Consider the following 15,101-nt stretch of genomic DNA (forward strand, 5'->3'; position numbering starts at 1 on the left):
AAAAGTCCAATCTGGTGTGTTTTAATACTAGAATATTCAAATAAAAAACAAAAACAAACCAATAAACGCAGATAAAAAAATAAAGAACAACACAGTTCCGGCTGCATTTTGATATGTTCCAGTCAATCGCCCAATGAGAGAGCAGGACACTTTCAGTTCGGATCGTTTCCTTTTCAAATGGCAGGAGCTGAAACACCCACCGTCAGTCAGAGCGCCCTCGTGTGGAAGGGTGAAGGCGTCACAGACTGTGTCAGTGTTATTAGCTGGGCGAGTCTGAAGCAGGACGGTGTAGGAGGTCACGGCGGGGTCAAATCCACACGACTGAAGCTCCTCGGCACACGACCGATCACTGGAGGAGACACAGACACGGAGAAGATGCGACTTTAATATCAGCGGAGTCAGAGACAGATTCATAATCATCTGTTTTAGCTACAGTGTTTTAGTTTGTGTTGCATCATCAGAACAAACTCAATACACACACTGGAGGAATACACAGTCCTGCGGTGTAAGACACACTCATAATCATCTGTTTTTACTTTTTGTTGCATCATCTGTGGGAGACATGCTTCATTTTATCAGTCTGAAGTTTGTACAGCAATAACAACATGGAGCAACACAAGCTAAATGTTAAAAGGTAAAAAAGTAGTAGCTGAATAATAGGAGTATTTTAATGGCATTTTAATGGTATTTTAATTTAATATATATATATATCACATTCTTCCCACATATTTAAAAAAAATCAAATATTTTCCTCATATTTGTATGGTTTAATCACACTTCTATGACATATGAGACATATGTGTATATATATATATATATATATATATATATATATATATATATATAAACAATATAATATAATATAAAGACAATATAAACATTGCCGTTCAAAAATTTGGGATAGGTAAGATTTTTTATGGTTTTAAAACAAGTCTCTTCTGCTCACCAAGGCTGCATTTATTTGATCAAAAATACAAAAAACAACAGTAATATTGTGAAAAATTATTGCAATTTAAAATAAATGTTTTCTATTTTAATATATTTTAAAATATAATTTATTCCTGTGGTCAAAGCTGAATTTTCAGCATCATTACTCCAGTTTTCAGTGTCACATGATCCTCCAGAAATCACTCTAATATGATGATTTGATGCCCAAAAAACATCTATCATTATTATTTTATATATTTTTTTCAGGATTCTTGGATGAATAGAAGGTTCTACAACATGTATTTGAAATATAATCTTTTTCTAACATTACGAATGTCTTTACTGTCACTTTTGATCAATTTAATGCGTCCTTGATGAATAAAAGTATTAATTTCTTTTATCTATAAGTTCCTATAGTCTTTTATCAAATAAATACCTTAACCAAGTTTATTGACTTGTTCATCCCTCATATTTAAAATATATGAAATAAATAAAATAAATAAATAAATATATATTTATCATATTTATATGGTTTAATCGCACTTGTAGGGCCACTTACACTGAGATCTGTAGAAAGCGCTTTCCTGTGCGGCTTCCTCCCTCGACCAGCGTGTCGAATCCCTACAGGAGCCTAAACAGAAGATCAACTACATTAATTTAACAAACACACACTTTCTGTCACAACATCCACACGTAATACGGTCACAAATATGAGTAGGAGTTGAGTGTTGAGATTCTTTTTCTGCAGGAAAAATTCACATTGGGCAATTTGTGTGAAATGCAAGAAAGTCACATTAATATTTAAAAAATGTCCCATAATAGAAACTGAAGTGATGTTGGTTAAAGTGGATAATCAGTATTCACTGTAAAGCTTGTAAATATGTGACCCTGGAGCACAAAATCAGTCACATGGGTCAATTTTTTTAAATGGAGAAAGCTGAAAGCTGAAGAAATAAGCTTTCCATTGATGTATGGTTTGTTAGGATATGACAATATTTGGTCGAGATACAACTATTGAAAATCTGGAATCTGAGGGTGCAAAAAAAAAATCAAAACATTGAGAAAATCTCCTTTAAAGTTGTCCATTTATGTTGGCGATTGTGCAGCATTCACTCACAAAAATAAATGTTTTATATATTTACAGTAGGAAATCTACAAAATATCTTCATGGAACATGATCTTTACTGAAAATCCTAATGATTTTTGGCATAAAAGAAAAATCAATAATTTTGACCCATACAATGTATTGTTGGCTATTGCCTCGTGACTGGTGACGTGATCCAGCGTCACACATGTGTGATCTGAAACGTGATTGGTGGTCTGACCTGACTGGACATCATGGGGGGGGCATGAAGTAACGGAGGGCGGATCTGAGGGCCGTACTGGAGCGTGTGTCCCAGAAGAGGATAGCGGACGTCACCTGACACAAACACACACACCTGATCAGAGGTGGACAGTAACAAACTACATTTACCCGAGTACTGTACTCAAGTACACTTTTGGAGCATCTGTACTTCACTTGAGTATTATTTTTTTCTGGAAACTTTTTACTTTAACAAATTTGAAAGACAAATATTGTATTTTTTACTCCACTACATTTCTGTCAAGCTCCTTGAGTAGACAGTAGTGACGTCAGTCAGGATGATTTTGGTTGGAAATGAAAGTCGGGTTGATGTCAGAACCCAGTATTACATACAACAATGCAACAATAATAAAACAATGCATTGACATTTACTTTTTACTTTTGATAATTAAAGGGATAGTTCACCCAAAAATGAAAGTTCTGTCAGTAATTACTCTCCCTCATGTTGTTCCAACCCCGTAAGACTTTCATTCATCTTCGAAACACAAATTAAGATATTTTTGATGAAATCTGAGAGCTGTCTCACTCCTCCATAGGCTTCTCTGTAATCAAGATCTGCCATCCCAGAAAAGTTAGTAAAGACATCGCTAATATAGTCCAAGTGACTACAGTGGCTCAACCTTAGGTTTATCAAGCGACGAGAATACTTTTTGTGCGCAAAGATAACTACTTTATTCAACTCTTCATGTTCTTCTGTGTTTCACTGAGTGAGTTCACGTAGTGTAACAGCGCAGCGCTTCTGGGTTGTACATCAGAACGGAGGCTCACTATTGGCCGACGCTGGTCATGTGTGTGATGCGTGTGATGCCTCTGGATTGAGTTCACGAGAGCGCTGCGACGCATGTGCGAGAACTGAGAAGATGACGCTCACGATCATTTGATGGGAAAGTGTGAAAGGTAAGCCATTCATTTTGCGGTATTGGTAAGACACTTTCACGTTTCCTCGTTGGTTTCTCACGATTCGGACATCCAGAAAATGCACATTTTAGAACCATTTTAAACATCGAGACCCATCGGCGCCATCTTCTCAGTTCTCGTGGCTCTTGTGAACTCACGTCAAGTCATCACACACATGACCAGCGTCGGCCAATAGTGAGCCTCCGTTCTGACGTACAACCCAGAAGCGCTGCGCTGTTACACTCGTGAACTCACTCAGAGACACACAGAAGAAAATGAAGTAGTTATTTTTGTTTGTTTTTTGCGCACAAAAAGTATTCTCGTCGCTTGATAAACTTAAGGTTGAGCCACTGTAGTCACTTGGACTATTTTAACAATGTTTTTACAAACTTTTTTAGACCGGCAGAATGAAATTGCCTAGAAGTCTATTAATATTTAATCAAAAATATCTTAATTTGTGTCCCGAAGATGAACGAAAGTCTTACGGGGTTGGAACAACACTGACAGAATTTTCATTTTTGGGTGAACTAACCCTTTAAGTACTTTAAAAAACGAGTACTTCTGTACTTCTACTAAAGTAAAAATTGGTCTTTACAACTTTTACTTGTAACGGAGTAATATTTGACTAGTAGTGTCTGTACTTTCACTGAAGTAAGGAAGTTGTCCACCTCTGCACCTGATGAACCTCACAACGACTTCAATGCTTTAATAAACACCAGACAGCACAACAGGACTCACCTTGACCTGAAACGAAGGGTCTGGAGAAGTGAGGCATGATGGGAAGGGTGTTGAGGCCTGGCCGGATGCTCTTTACATTAGTGAGGTGTGTTGGTGTGGGCGACAGGGCCGGCGAGGTGGACGGGCTGCAGATCTGAGGACTGTTCTGCACACAAACGGTTAAACATCGACATGAAACTGCATTCATGATATGAAGGAATCATGTGTGACATTGACAAAGTTGTCAACAGATTTTACAAGCTCCCACAAAAAAAACAACGACATTTTATTAACAGTGCTGCTGGATTTTATTTCCCAAAAAGGTGCATTAAAGTGATTTTGCTGTTGTCAGATCAGCTCACGGATCCCTAAAGGTGGACTTAAGGTCCTTGCACATCGAGCCCGAAAGTCATGTCCGAAATTTCCGCACGTTAAAAAATAAATACGACCAATCACGTTTTACACACTGACTCTGAAAATTGTGTCCGTCATAAAAAAAAAACAGATTGGGTAAAAATATTTGGGTTTTTCGCATCCGTAGCAAGCACTTTGAGAGGTGTTTTGACAATTGACCCTTCGCCGGGAGTTTGATTGACAGGCGATCTGACCAATCAGCAGTCAGGAGAGTTAGTAGATTAACGTTGGAGGATTTGAACTTGAAAAGCGGAGTGTACTGACGTCTTTCTGCGGTTAAAACAACATTCCTTCTGATGTTCATACATGTTTATTTGATGCTATAAATGAACTAGAAGGAAGAGATGATCAGCTTTAACTGAGCGATCTGTCAGACACATTAAAGAGCCACAAAACGGTATTTATTGTTTAAATTTCTTTAAAAAATGACCACATTTGAAAGTTGAGGCTTTGTTTCATATCAAAAGTAACCTGGTCTGTCCTGTGTGTCAGTGTGTTGTCAGTGTCCTCTCTCCTCCACAATGTGTGTTTCACTGCGTGAGAACATGGTGTGTGGCGTGAGAGAGGCGTGGCTTGTCGGACATAGCAACAGTAACTAAAGGGGGCGGGTCTTTGAGAACGATCAATTCAGAGCCACACCAAAATTGACTGTTCAGGATCAATTGGTTCACGGAAATTGGTGGTCTTGTTTTTAATATGTGGCTCCAGTATCGCTAGCAAAGCATCAAACTGAGCCGCTGACATCCTGAAGTAAACTTTGAATCGTTCAGGATAATCCCGCAGCTCCTCCTCCTTGATTCCCCTTTCTTTTTACTCTTTTTAAGAAGAGAGAGGACAACAAAATCATCCTCGCTGCTTAAAGACTCCGTTTTGTATTGTTTTGCGAATTATTTTTCTCAACGGATTAATTAATACGCATCGGACTCAGTGTGCAAGGACCTTAAGGATGCAAAACACTCATAATCATAAGAGATTCTGAGTTGTTTAATGCAACAGATGCGTCTTCTGTATCGATGACAAATTTGTTGAAATGAATTTCTTATTTTCTGCATGTTTTATTGTAAATTTAAAAAAAATATGTGTGTTGTACAATTACGAAAGAATATTGTAGTGTATGTGTGATGTGTGAGTGTGTTCTTACTCGTGACGTGTCCAGACAGCAGATCTCGCTGGGCTTGTGCTCGTAGTATTTGTTGTGTTTCCACTGCGGGGGGGAATGTGACTGAAGCTGCTGAGACGCAGGTAACGCCAGGTGCATCATCACCATACCACCTGATGGGGGCGGAGCACCTGCACACACACACACACACAAACACACACACACACACACACACACACACACACGTTGGGTTTTCATGGTTTATGGGGACTCTCTATGGATATAATGGTTTTTATACTGTACAAACTGTATATTTCTGTCCCCTTACACTAAACCTATCCACCACACAAAACCTTTAGCATTTTAACATTTTCAAAAAACATAATTTTATATGATTTATAAGCTGTTTTCCTCATGGGGACCAAAACATTTGATTTTGGATATTGGTGTCTTTGTGGGGACATTTTATCCCCATAACGTTAGGTTTACCAGGCCACACACACTAACGCTCACGCACGCACGCACGCACGCACGCACGCACGCACGCACGCACGCACGCACGCACGCACACACACACACACACACTCTCTCTCTCTCTCTCTCACACACACTCTCGCGCACACGCACACACACACTCACTCTCTCACACTTGCTCACACACTCTCGCTCACACACACTCTCACACTCGCACAAACTCTCGCTCAAACACACACTCTCACTCACACACACTCGTGCTCTCACACACGCTCACACACTCACATACACACTCTCAAACACACACACACTCTCTCTCTCTCTCTCACACACACTCTCACTCACACAAACTCTCGCTCAAACACTCACACACACACACTCGTGCAAACACACACACTCTTGCTCTCACACACGCTCACACACTCACATACATATTCACACACACTCTCGCGTGTACACACGTACACACGTACACACACACACACACACACACACACACACACACACACACACACACACACACACACACACACACACACACACACACACACACACACACACACACACACACACACACACAGATTGTCTCCAGCAACATTTAAAGTCACCATGAAATAAAAATTGGCAATTCTTATTTTTTAATGGAATATTGCAGTATTTATTACAAATGATTTATTCATGCACATCATTTTTTAAAATTCATGTGCCTCATAATCTTGAATCAGAATAACGTCCTCTCGCAGCATCTCTTCTCTTCTCTGATGACGAGGGCGGGGCAACAACCTGTCACTCACATGAGATCAGCCAATAGCAAACCACAACCATCCAAATCAGTTCTCCACAGACACAATCAAGCCTGACGTGTAAATAAATAACGTTCGATTTTACTTTTAACAAGCAAGCTCGTCCACAACAGGACACTGGATGCCTGATGTAACGTCTCTCCGGTGATCCATTATATATGCAGATGTAATTTCACAAAGAAATTAACTGATTAAATGGTTCCAACAGTGACACGATGAGTCAAAATACAGAAATGAATATCCAGACGTGTCGACACGGAGCCATTTAACGCACTGCAGAAGAGCCACAACAGGTTTAAAAGGACATTCCCTCTCTTACTGCCTAATCCTCCAATCAAATTAAACCACAAGACGCTTGTGAAGGAGAAGAGGATCTAATTTGAGCATTTGAAAAGCCCTTCTAGCCTCCTCTTTTAATTAGTTATTAAAGACGAGCGATGGAGAGACGCCACAGAAGCCATTCAACATTAATGGAGGACACATCAACTGGAAATGAGAATCACAGGAGCCGTGAAGGCCTTCTTTAAGATAGCCAGAACCCAGAACAAAGCAGCTCAGGAATTACTTTTTAATTACCAGCTCATATCTATTCAATAATGGGAATGTTGGGAGCAGAGAGTGTCATTTCAATTAGCACCTTTATGCCTCGGAGGAAACGACACGAGGCTGAAGGTCACGACAATGAGCCGCTGAATTATAAGCTGGCCGGCGAACGCTCATGTTCTCAGACGTCCTTTGTTTGAGAAACACAGGCTAATTCCAGGGTTTGAAGAAAAGACGAGTCGGACTGTATTGTGCTGAGGATCTGGATCACTGATGTCACAACTAGCGCTATTTAAAAATAGCAGAATAACGCATAAAACATATGAATAATGCGAACGGTAAGCTCAAGTAACGTCACACGGTCGTCATGACGCCTGCAGTTCGATGACTGATAATCTTTAGTGAAAATTAATGAACAAATGAGCAAGTTAACCAATAAATAATTGACTTTGTGTGATAGCATAAAGCTATCCAAGTGTAGCTGGAACATGAAATTACCTCATTTCTGATTATTTGAAATGCATTATATCTTTTCATAAATACTTGTAACCAAAGTTTAAATGCAGTATAATTATAAATTTGTGGTTTGTCATTTTATTTAATGCATTATACTTTCTATTCAATCATACAATGCATTATAATGTGTATTACAAGGCAAAATTAATGCATTATATATAAAGTGGGTAACATTTTACAATAAGGTTAATTAGTTAACATTAGTTAATGTATTTACTAACAATGAGCAATACATGTGTAACAGTATTTATTCATCTTTGTTAATGTTAGTTAAAAATACAGCCTTTCATTGTTTGTTCATGTTAGTTCACAGCGCATAAACTAATGTTAACAAATACAACCTTTGATTTTAATAACGTATTAGTAAATATTGAAATTAATATGTACTAAGATTAATAAATGCTGAAGAAGTGTTGTTCATTCTTAGTTCATATTAAGGTAGTTAACTAATGCATGTAGTTAACTTATGCATTATTTGCATCAATGCCCATTAATTGCCCATTAATCCATTATAAAAGTATTTTTAATGCATTAATTTTGCCTTGTAATACACCTTATAATGCTAATGCATTGTAAGGTGTGTTACAAGGCAAAATTAATGCATTAAAAATACTTTTATAATGCATTACATATAAAGTGGACGAGGACGAACGGCCTTCTGGGTGACTGCGGGTTCGTACCTGAGCACTGCTGGGTGGGAATCTGTTGCGAGCCGCAGGGAGGCGAGGTGCGGTGGTACGGCATCTGTTCTGATCCCGGAGGAGGCAAGAACCCCACGGAGGAGCTGCGGAGACACACACACATGCACACACTCACTTAACATGCCAAAACCACGCCACATACACTACCAGTCAAAAGTTTGGGATCGGTAGGATTTCTGCTCACCAAGGCTGCATTTATTTGATAAATAAAAAAAATTCAGAAAAAACAGTAATATTGTGAAATATTATGACAATTTGAAATAACTATTTTTTTTTTCATATATTTTAAAGTGTAATTTATTCCTGTGATCAAAGCTGAATTTTCAGCATCATTACTCCAGTCTTCAGTGTCACATGATCCTTCAGAAATCATTATAATATGATGATTTGATGATCAAGAAACTTTGATGATCAAGAAACTTTGATGATCAAGAAACTAATATTCTCATTATTATCAATGTTGAAAAAGAAAGAAAAAAGAAAGCTTTTGTAACATTAAACACTACCGTTCAAAAGTTTGGGGTCAGTAAGAATGTGTATTTTATATTTTGGAGGAAATAAATAAAATAAATCAATACTTTTATTCATCAAGGATGCATTAAACTGATCAAAAGTTACAGTCAAGACATTTAAAGAGTCACATATATTGTGAATAGGATATATGATTATTACACAAACAGTATTGTGAAATATAACATTTTAAAACAGCTGTTTTCTATGTGAATAAATATATAAACAAATAAATAAATAAATAAATGTTATATATAAGTGCCATCTGAAAATTTTATTCTAGAAGGATAATTTTTATCAAGCTTGTATGTTTATGTTCAGTTATTTCACTTTAATGGCAATGAAAATGACCTATTAATTGTCATTAAAGTGAAATTACTGAACTTAAACATACGAGCTTTAAAAAAATACAAATTTTAGAAGAAAATTTCAGATGGCACTTAGGCTTTTGCATCTGAAGTCTTCATATACATATATATATATACACATATACACATACACACACACACACACACATATATATATATATATATATATATACATATATATACATATATATACATATATATACATATATATACATACATATATATACATACACACACATATATATATATATATATATATATATATATATATATATATATATATATATATATATATATATATATATATACACACACACATATAGGGGAGAGTGGGGTGATTTGTGCCAGGGGGGGGGAAGTAGTTCCACCCCTTGTTCTGGAAAACCATAGAATAATTTGGTCATGTGACCACATAATTTTGAAAAGCAATCAATTTTACTCATCCTCCAAAGAAGAGAGATACATGGCATGAGAGTCAAGCACATTTTAGTGCAAAAAACTGTTTTTTCCCTTTCAAAGTAAATTTTCTATGATTAAGGTTTTTTGATTGTAGTGTCTGGACAATTATAGACAAGTTTGAAAACATTTCACACATGTTTTAGTGCTTTAGTAGGCTACACAATGAGTCTATACAGTTAGCATGATGTTAGCTCTTAACTGCTGGATCATGCTAATTATTCAAACTTGTGGGTCCGGGGTGATTTGTGCCAAAGGGCATGGGGTAAGTTGTGCCAGATCCAGACCACCTAGAGACCTACATACTCACAGGGGATAATCTTGAGAAGTGAGGAGATGGTCATGCCTCATCATTGTTTGGCTTAGGCCTACCTGCTATTTGTTTAATTTAGCTAACACTGATTTCAGTTTTGAGTTTGCACTATGTTAATAAAGAGAAGTTTTACTCAGTTTTTAAGAGGCTAAGTCACAATAGGATGTTTAGAAATTAGCCTAGTAACTTTATTCTTATGTTACATAATTGACAGACAGTGCTATGTCAACAGGCATCTATTGCCAAAGCCTTTTTGCCTGAAATGATTCACAAATATCATACATTGTGTTGCTATGGTGCTCTAAATGGTTGCTAGGGCGTAGCTTGATAGCTTCACAATGATCCTGAGAGACTGATTGGTCGTCTGAGTAAAATGACCCCGCCCCCTTGTCTCTGTGACACTGTGATCCAGAGTTGTGTTCAATACAAAATCCCTATGCAATTGACCATAGTAGGAAAAACGCATGCTATGGTATTCCAGGGTGACAATATCTAAATAAACCTTAAATTAGTCATTTTGTATTGAATTTGTCTTGCTTTCATATAGCATACGGTTCATAACAGTAGGGGTGCAACGGATCAAAAAACTCACGGTTCGGATCGTTTCTCGGATCAGAGTCACGGATCGGATCATTTTTCGGATCAGCAAAAAAAAAAAAAAAAGACAAGACAAGACAAATAAACATAAGTTTTGTCTTTTTGTTTATTAACACTTAAAATATTAAATAAAAATATATAAAATCAACAGTGGGTGCGCGACGGGATGACGTAACGTGGCCATGCTTGATGTATTTCCACCATAGACTGTAAAAAGGTTTCCACCGATGTCCCGATACCACTTTTTCACTTCCGATAAGATTCCGATGCCGCAGCTTTGGCTACTTGCCGATACCGAAATCAATCCGACATTTTTATTTTAATCTTGAACTAATACTACTAATAATAAAATATATGGAAGCACTTTGCTCAATTAGCCACATAAAAACATCTCACTCAAATGGAGAACAAATACTTCTCCAGTATATAGTCCACAACAACAGTTGATAATGAAAGACTGCCACCCTTTTGAAAGACCTTTAGATATGTTTGGTAATTGTACCTGAATGAATTTAAAATTAAAATTAAACTTTAACGTTATTCTCATCTGAATTATAAATAATTTATTTCTGTATAAAATAATACTACCATTAAAAACACATTTGATTTTCTTTTTTAATCAATGTAGAATGTGTAACTTCAAAATAAACAGATTACTCTGTTTGAGGACAAGAAATGAAAACCAATGCAATATGATGAATGTCCAAAAGATTAGATAATCTTTGCTTTTAAACACCGTGTGTGTGTGCAATATGATGAATGTCCAAAAGATTAGATAATCTTTGCTTTTAAACACCGTGTGTGTGTGTGTGTGTGTGTGTGTGTGTGTGTGTGTGTGTGTGTGTGTGTGTGTGTGTGTGTGTGTGTGTGACAGTTAGGTTACAGTTTGACAAGAGTTTACAGTTTGACTGTTCCACATGTTTCCACTGTTCGATCGCGCCCGTGCCTCTCTCTCTCGCTCTCTCTCTCTCACACACACACACACACACACACACACACGCGCACGCATTGCAATCTTGACATCGCAGCCTGTTCATTTTGCTGCGTTAACACGAAACGCGAATAGAGCGTCAAATTTGCGTCTAGTTCGATGCTTGAACAGTTTGAATCCTTTCGCGCGTCCAAAGCGAATAGGACGCGCCGCGCGCGTGATAAAGCGAGCGTTTGAAGCGAATTAGACGCGTGTTCCAGGGAAGCCAAAATGCTCCCATACAGGTAATTTTGACGCGGGGCGTTCAAGCTCCTCCTTTCGGTTCCTCCGCTCGCCATGACCACGCTGTGTGTGGACTGAACATGCGCACAACTTCTTTTTTTTTTTTTTCATAAATCAATCCGCGAATCACGTGTGTGCCGAACCGAAGATATTGATCCGAACGGATCACGGATCAATGATGATCCGTTGCACCACTACATAACAGTAAAATGTTCTGTTTTACTTCAGAAAGCACTGGCACAATTTACCCCAACATATTTCCCCAAAAGGCACAACTTACCCCGCACCAGGGGCAAGTTGTGCCATGAGACCACTTTTTTCCCAAAAGCTATATTTCTGAAACTATTTATTTCAGATCCAAAGTTATTATTCTCAGGGATGCACCACATCCTGAAATACATGTACATCATTAAGTTGAAGGCATTACTGTCATGGCCTCACTTTAAAGTCACTTTGAGTAAAAACTGGCACAACTCACCCCACTCTCCCCTATATATACACACACATACATGTATATATATATATAAAAACAGCTGTTTTAAAATGTAATAATATTACATAATACTGTTTTTTGTGTGTATTTTTTATCAAATAAATGCAGCCTGCTCACCAGAAGAGACTTCTTTTAAAATATTACCGAACCCAAACTTTTGACTGGTAGTGTGTATTCAGCTCTGATCAGTACGATCCCTGATAAACGTGACGAGTGCCAGATCAGCACAGCTCGATGAGCAGATCATCAGTATTCACAGAGCTGGGTCGTCTCTAGCGGTTTAATAAGGACGCGAGGCGTGTGACGCAGCTGCGAGTCGTCGTTTGCCATCTGTGAACCGCTTCATATGAAGGATGTGCTGCGCGAGATCGCTCTCCTCACGGGACCCAGCGTTATATTAAGACCAGCTGCAGTTCTGGACTTATAAATCATCTTGAACGTGGCCTACTAAAGTCAAGGTCCCACGAGACGACAGCAGCGAGCGAGTGACCTCTTCCTCACAGCTCTGCACAAAACCCTTACAGCGACAGCCATTTTACACCACACTGAAAGCCTTCTCAAGTCTAGTTTCGTCTCGAGTCGTAGCTGAAGATTAAATGAGTATGAATATATTATTCTAAGGGAAATTCATAACTAGACACATTAAAAAAAAAGATTTTCAACACACTTTCAGAGCTGAACTCCAAACACAAAGAGTTTTAGATTCATTACTAATTACACTTAACTTACTTAAACCGGACTGTGACGCTATTTTCTTCTGGAAACAAACTTTGTTGCATTATTTTTCTGCTATCTCTGTAAAGCTGCTTTGAAACACTCTATTGTAAAAAGCGCTATATAAATAAAGGTGACTTGACTTGATTATTTTGTCTATTTTCTGTTTTACACAGGCGGATCACCACAGCATCATATGCTTTTATTGTAATTAATAAATATACAAAGACTGCGGCAACTTTAACCATTGAAAAGATACTATGACAAAGTTATCGCTTTCCATATTCAAACTGATTTTTTTTTCATGAATATATGATGGACCGGAAGAATGAAAGCTGTATCTTATATATTTGGATATTTATATGAGCAATATCACGCTCATAGTCATGCGAAATATCTTTATATATCTATATCAGACAGGCTGCAGCTTTAATTTTGCATGAAAATATTGTTTAATCGAAAAAATTATATATTGTCTTGTAATAATTCAAGCACTTTTAAGGTACCTCTTCATAAACATGCCTGTTTTCATGGGTTTTCCAGGACTTAAATTTCAAAAAGTCAAATTCGAGCGCTTTAAGCACCTTGTACGAACCCTGAAATATGCATTTACAAGAAGATCTGAATGAATCATAATGCTTCTGCAAAACAAATAAACTGTCCTTTTCATTTTTGCAAATGAACACAGCAGTTTTCGGTGTAACTGATTCGGCTCAGGACGTCCGTACCTGAGGGCGTTCTGCTGGTTTTGAGGTCCGATGCTGTAGTAGACCTGAAAGCTGGACGCAGGTGCGGGTGCATGGCTGACGGCGGGCTGATGATACGCCTGCTGTGGCACAGCCGAGGACACCTGACACACAAGATCAGACTACCTTTAATATCATTATAAACATGTGTAATGAAATTAGAAAGTGCTTCCCTTAGCGCCGGATTATACAACAACACAAACAATGTTACATAAAACACAAATATTAAACATAATACAAAAAAAAAAAAAATCAGTTTTAAATATTGCATTTAGGGATGCACCATATATTGCCCATCATATCGGTATCGGCCAGTATATGTTCATTTTTAATGATATCGTTATAGGCCCGATAAGAAAATTTGGCCGATATCTTAGAGCTGATAAATAATGGATTATTTCCTTCAGCTGAGACACTTCAGATGCGCAACTGTTCAACATGATGTTTCTGAATCACTTGAAATATGATTTAAATCACTTCAAAAAGTAAAATACAGTAAAAGTGCAACATGTGCCGCACAAGTCTGTCATATAGACCGCATAAAATTATAATAAAAACATTATAATTGTGTGCTTGGGACATGGCTTTTAATGGTGACTTTTGTTTTTGTAATCAGGTTCTCAGAAATGAATATAAAAATGAATATTTAGATTTATCGGACAATTATCGGCATTCAAATATAAAGAATTATCGGTTATCGGCCACAATTTTTCAAATCGGTGCATACCTACTTGCACTTATAAGAAATATATTACACTAAAACTGAATTGCAAATGAAGAAAAAAAGAAGGTCTAACTGTACGTTCTCATCGTCAGAAATTAAACTTCTCATCATGAGACCGCTCTATGATCACTAATGTGTTATAATGTAAGGCTGCCGCAAAGACTGAGTGAGTCCATTACATGTTCCTCACCTGATAAGATGGCACTGACATATACTGGACCATCATGCCTGGCATCGGACTGCCCATATTGCTGTGTTGGCTGCTGACCAGCGTCTGATTCTGCAGTGGCTGGATGGCGTTCTGGTAGTTCTGCTGCTGATTTGGCATCACAGTTTGGTAACCTGAAGGAACGTACAGAAACAATGCAAGCGCTTCAATAGCAGATACGTGTAGTGAAAGTGGCAGAAATACACAATTAACCATTTACTGTCCACTTACAAAACAAAATCAGCCTTTCAAATGAACAATAAACAATCTCTGTTTATTCAAATTATTTATTTATAAGTATAGCA

At 37.6% G+C, this 15,101-nt stretch overlaps 1 protein-coding gene across 20 annotated transcripts in view; it reads right to left on the minus strand.

Moving 5' to 3' along the window:
• The window catches only part of LOC308691978 (R3H domain-containing protein 1-like), a 60,655-nt gene continuing 45,554 nt past the window's right edge, over nucleotides 1-15,101 (minus strand). For all 20 annotated transcript variants that reach the window (XM_081367627.1, XM_081367609.1, XM_081367626.1 and 17 more), the window contains 8 exons: nucleotides 14,779-14,930; nucleotides 13,847-13,968; nucleotides 8,434-8,537; nucleotides 5,460-5,608; nucleotides 3,926-4,070; nucleotides 2,253-2,347; nucleotides 1,487-1,558; nucleotides 1-349 (listed from right to left, as the gene is read on the minus strand). In XM_081367627.1, the coding sequence (XP_081223753.1) occupies nucleotides 347-349; nucleotides 1,487-1,558; nucleotides 2,253-2,347; nucleotides 3,926-4,070; nucleotides 5,460-5,608; nucleotides 8,434-8,537; nucleotides 13,847-13,968; nucleotides 14,779-14,930 (842 nt within the window). In that variant the 3' untranslated portion in view covers nucleotides 1-346. The remainder of the gene's footprint in view (nucleotides 350-1,486; nucleotides 1,559-2,252; nucleotides 2,348-3,925; nucleotides 4,071-5,459; nucleotides 5,609-8,433; nucleotides 8,538-13,846; nucleotides 13,969-14,778; nucleotides 14,931-15,101) is intronic.

This window comes from Scardinius erythrophthalmus (genome assembly GCF_964197995.2).
Source record: "Scardinius erythrophthalmus genome assembly, chromosome: 6".
Classification (NCBI taxonomy): domain Eukaryota; kingdom Metazoa; phylum Chordata; class Actinopteri; order Cypriniformes; family Leuciscidae; genus Scardinius; species Scardinius erythrophthalmus.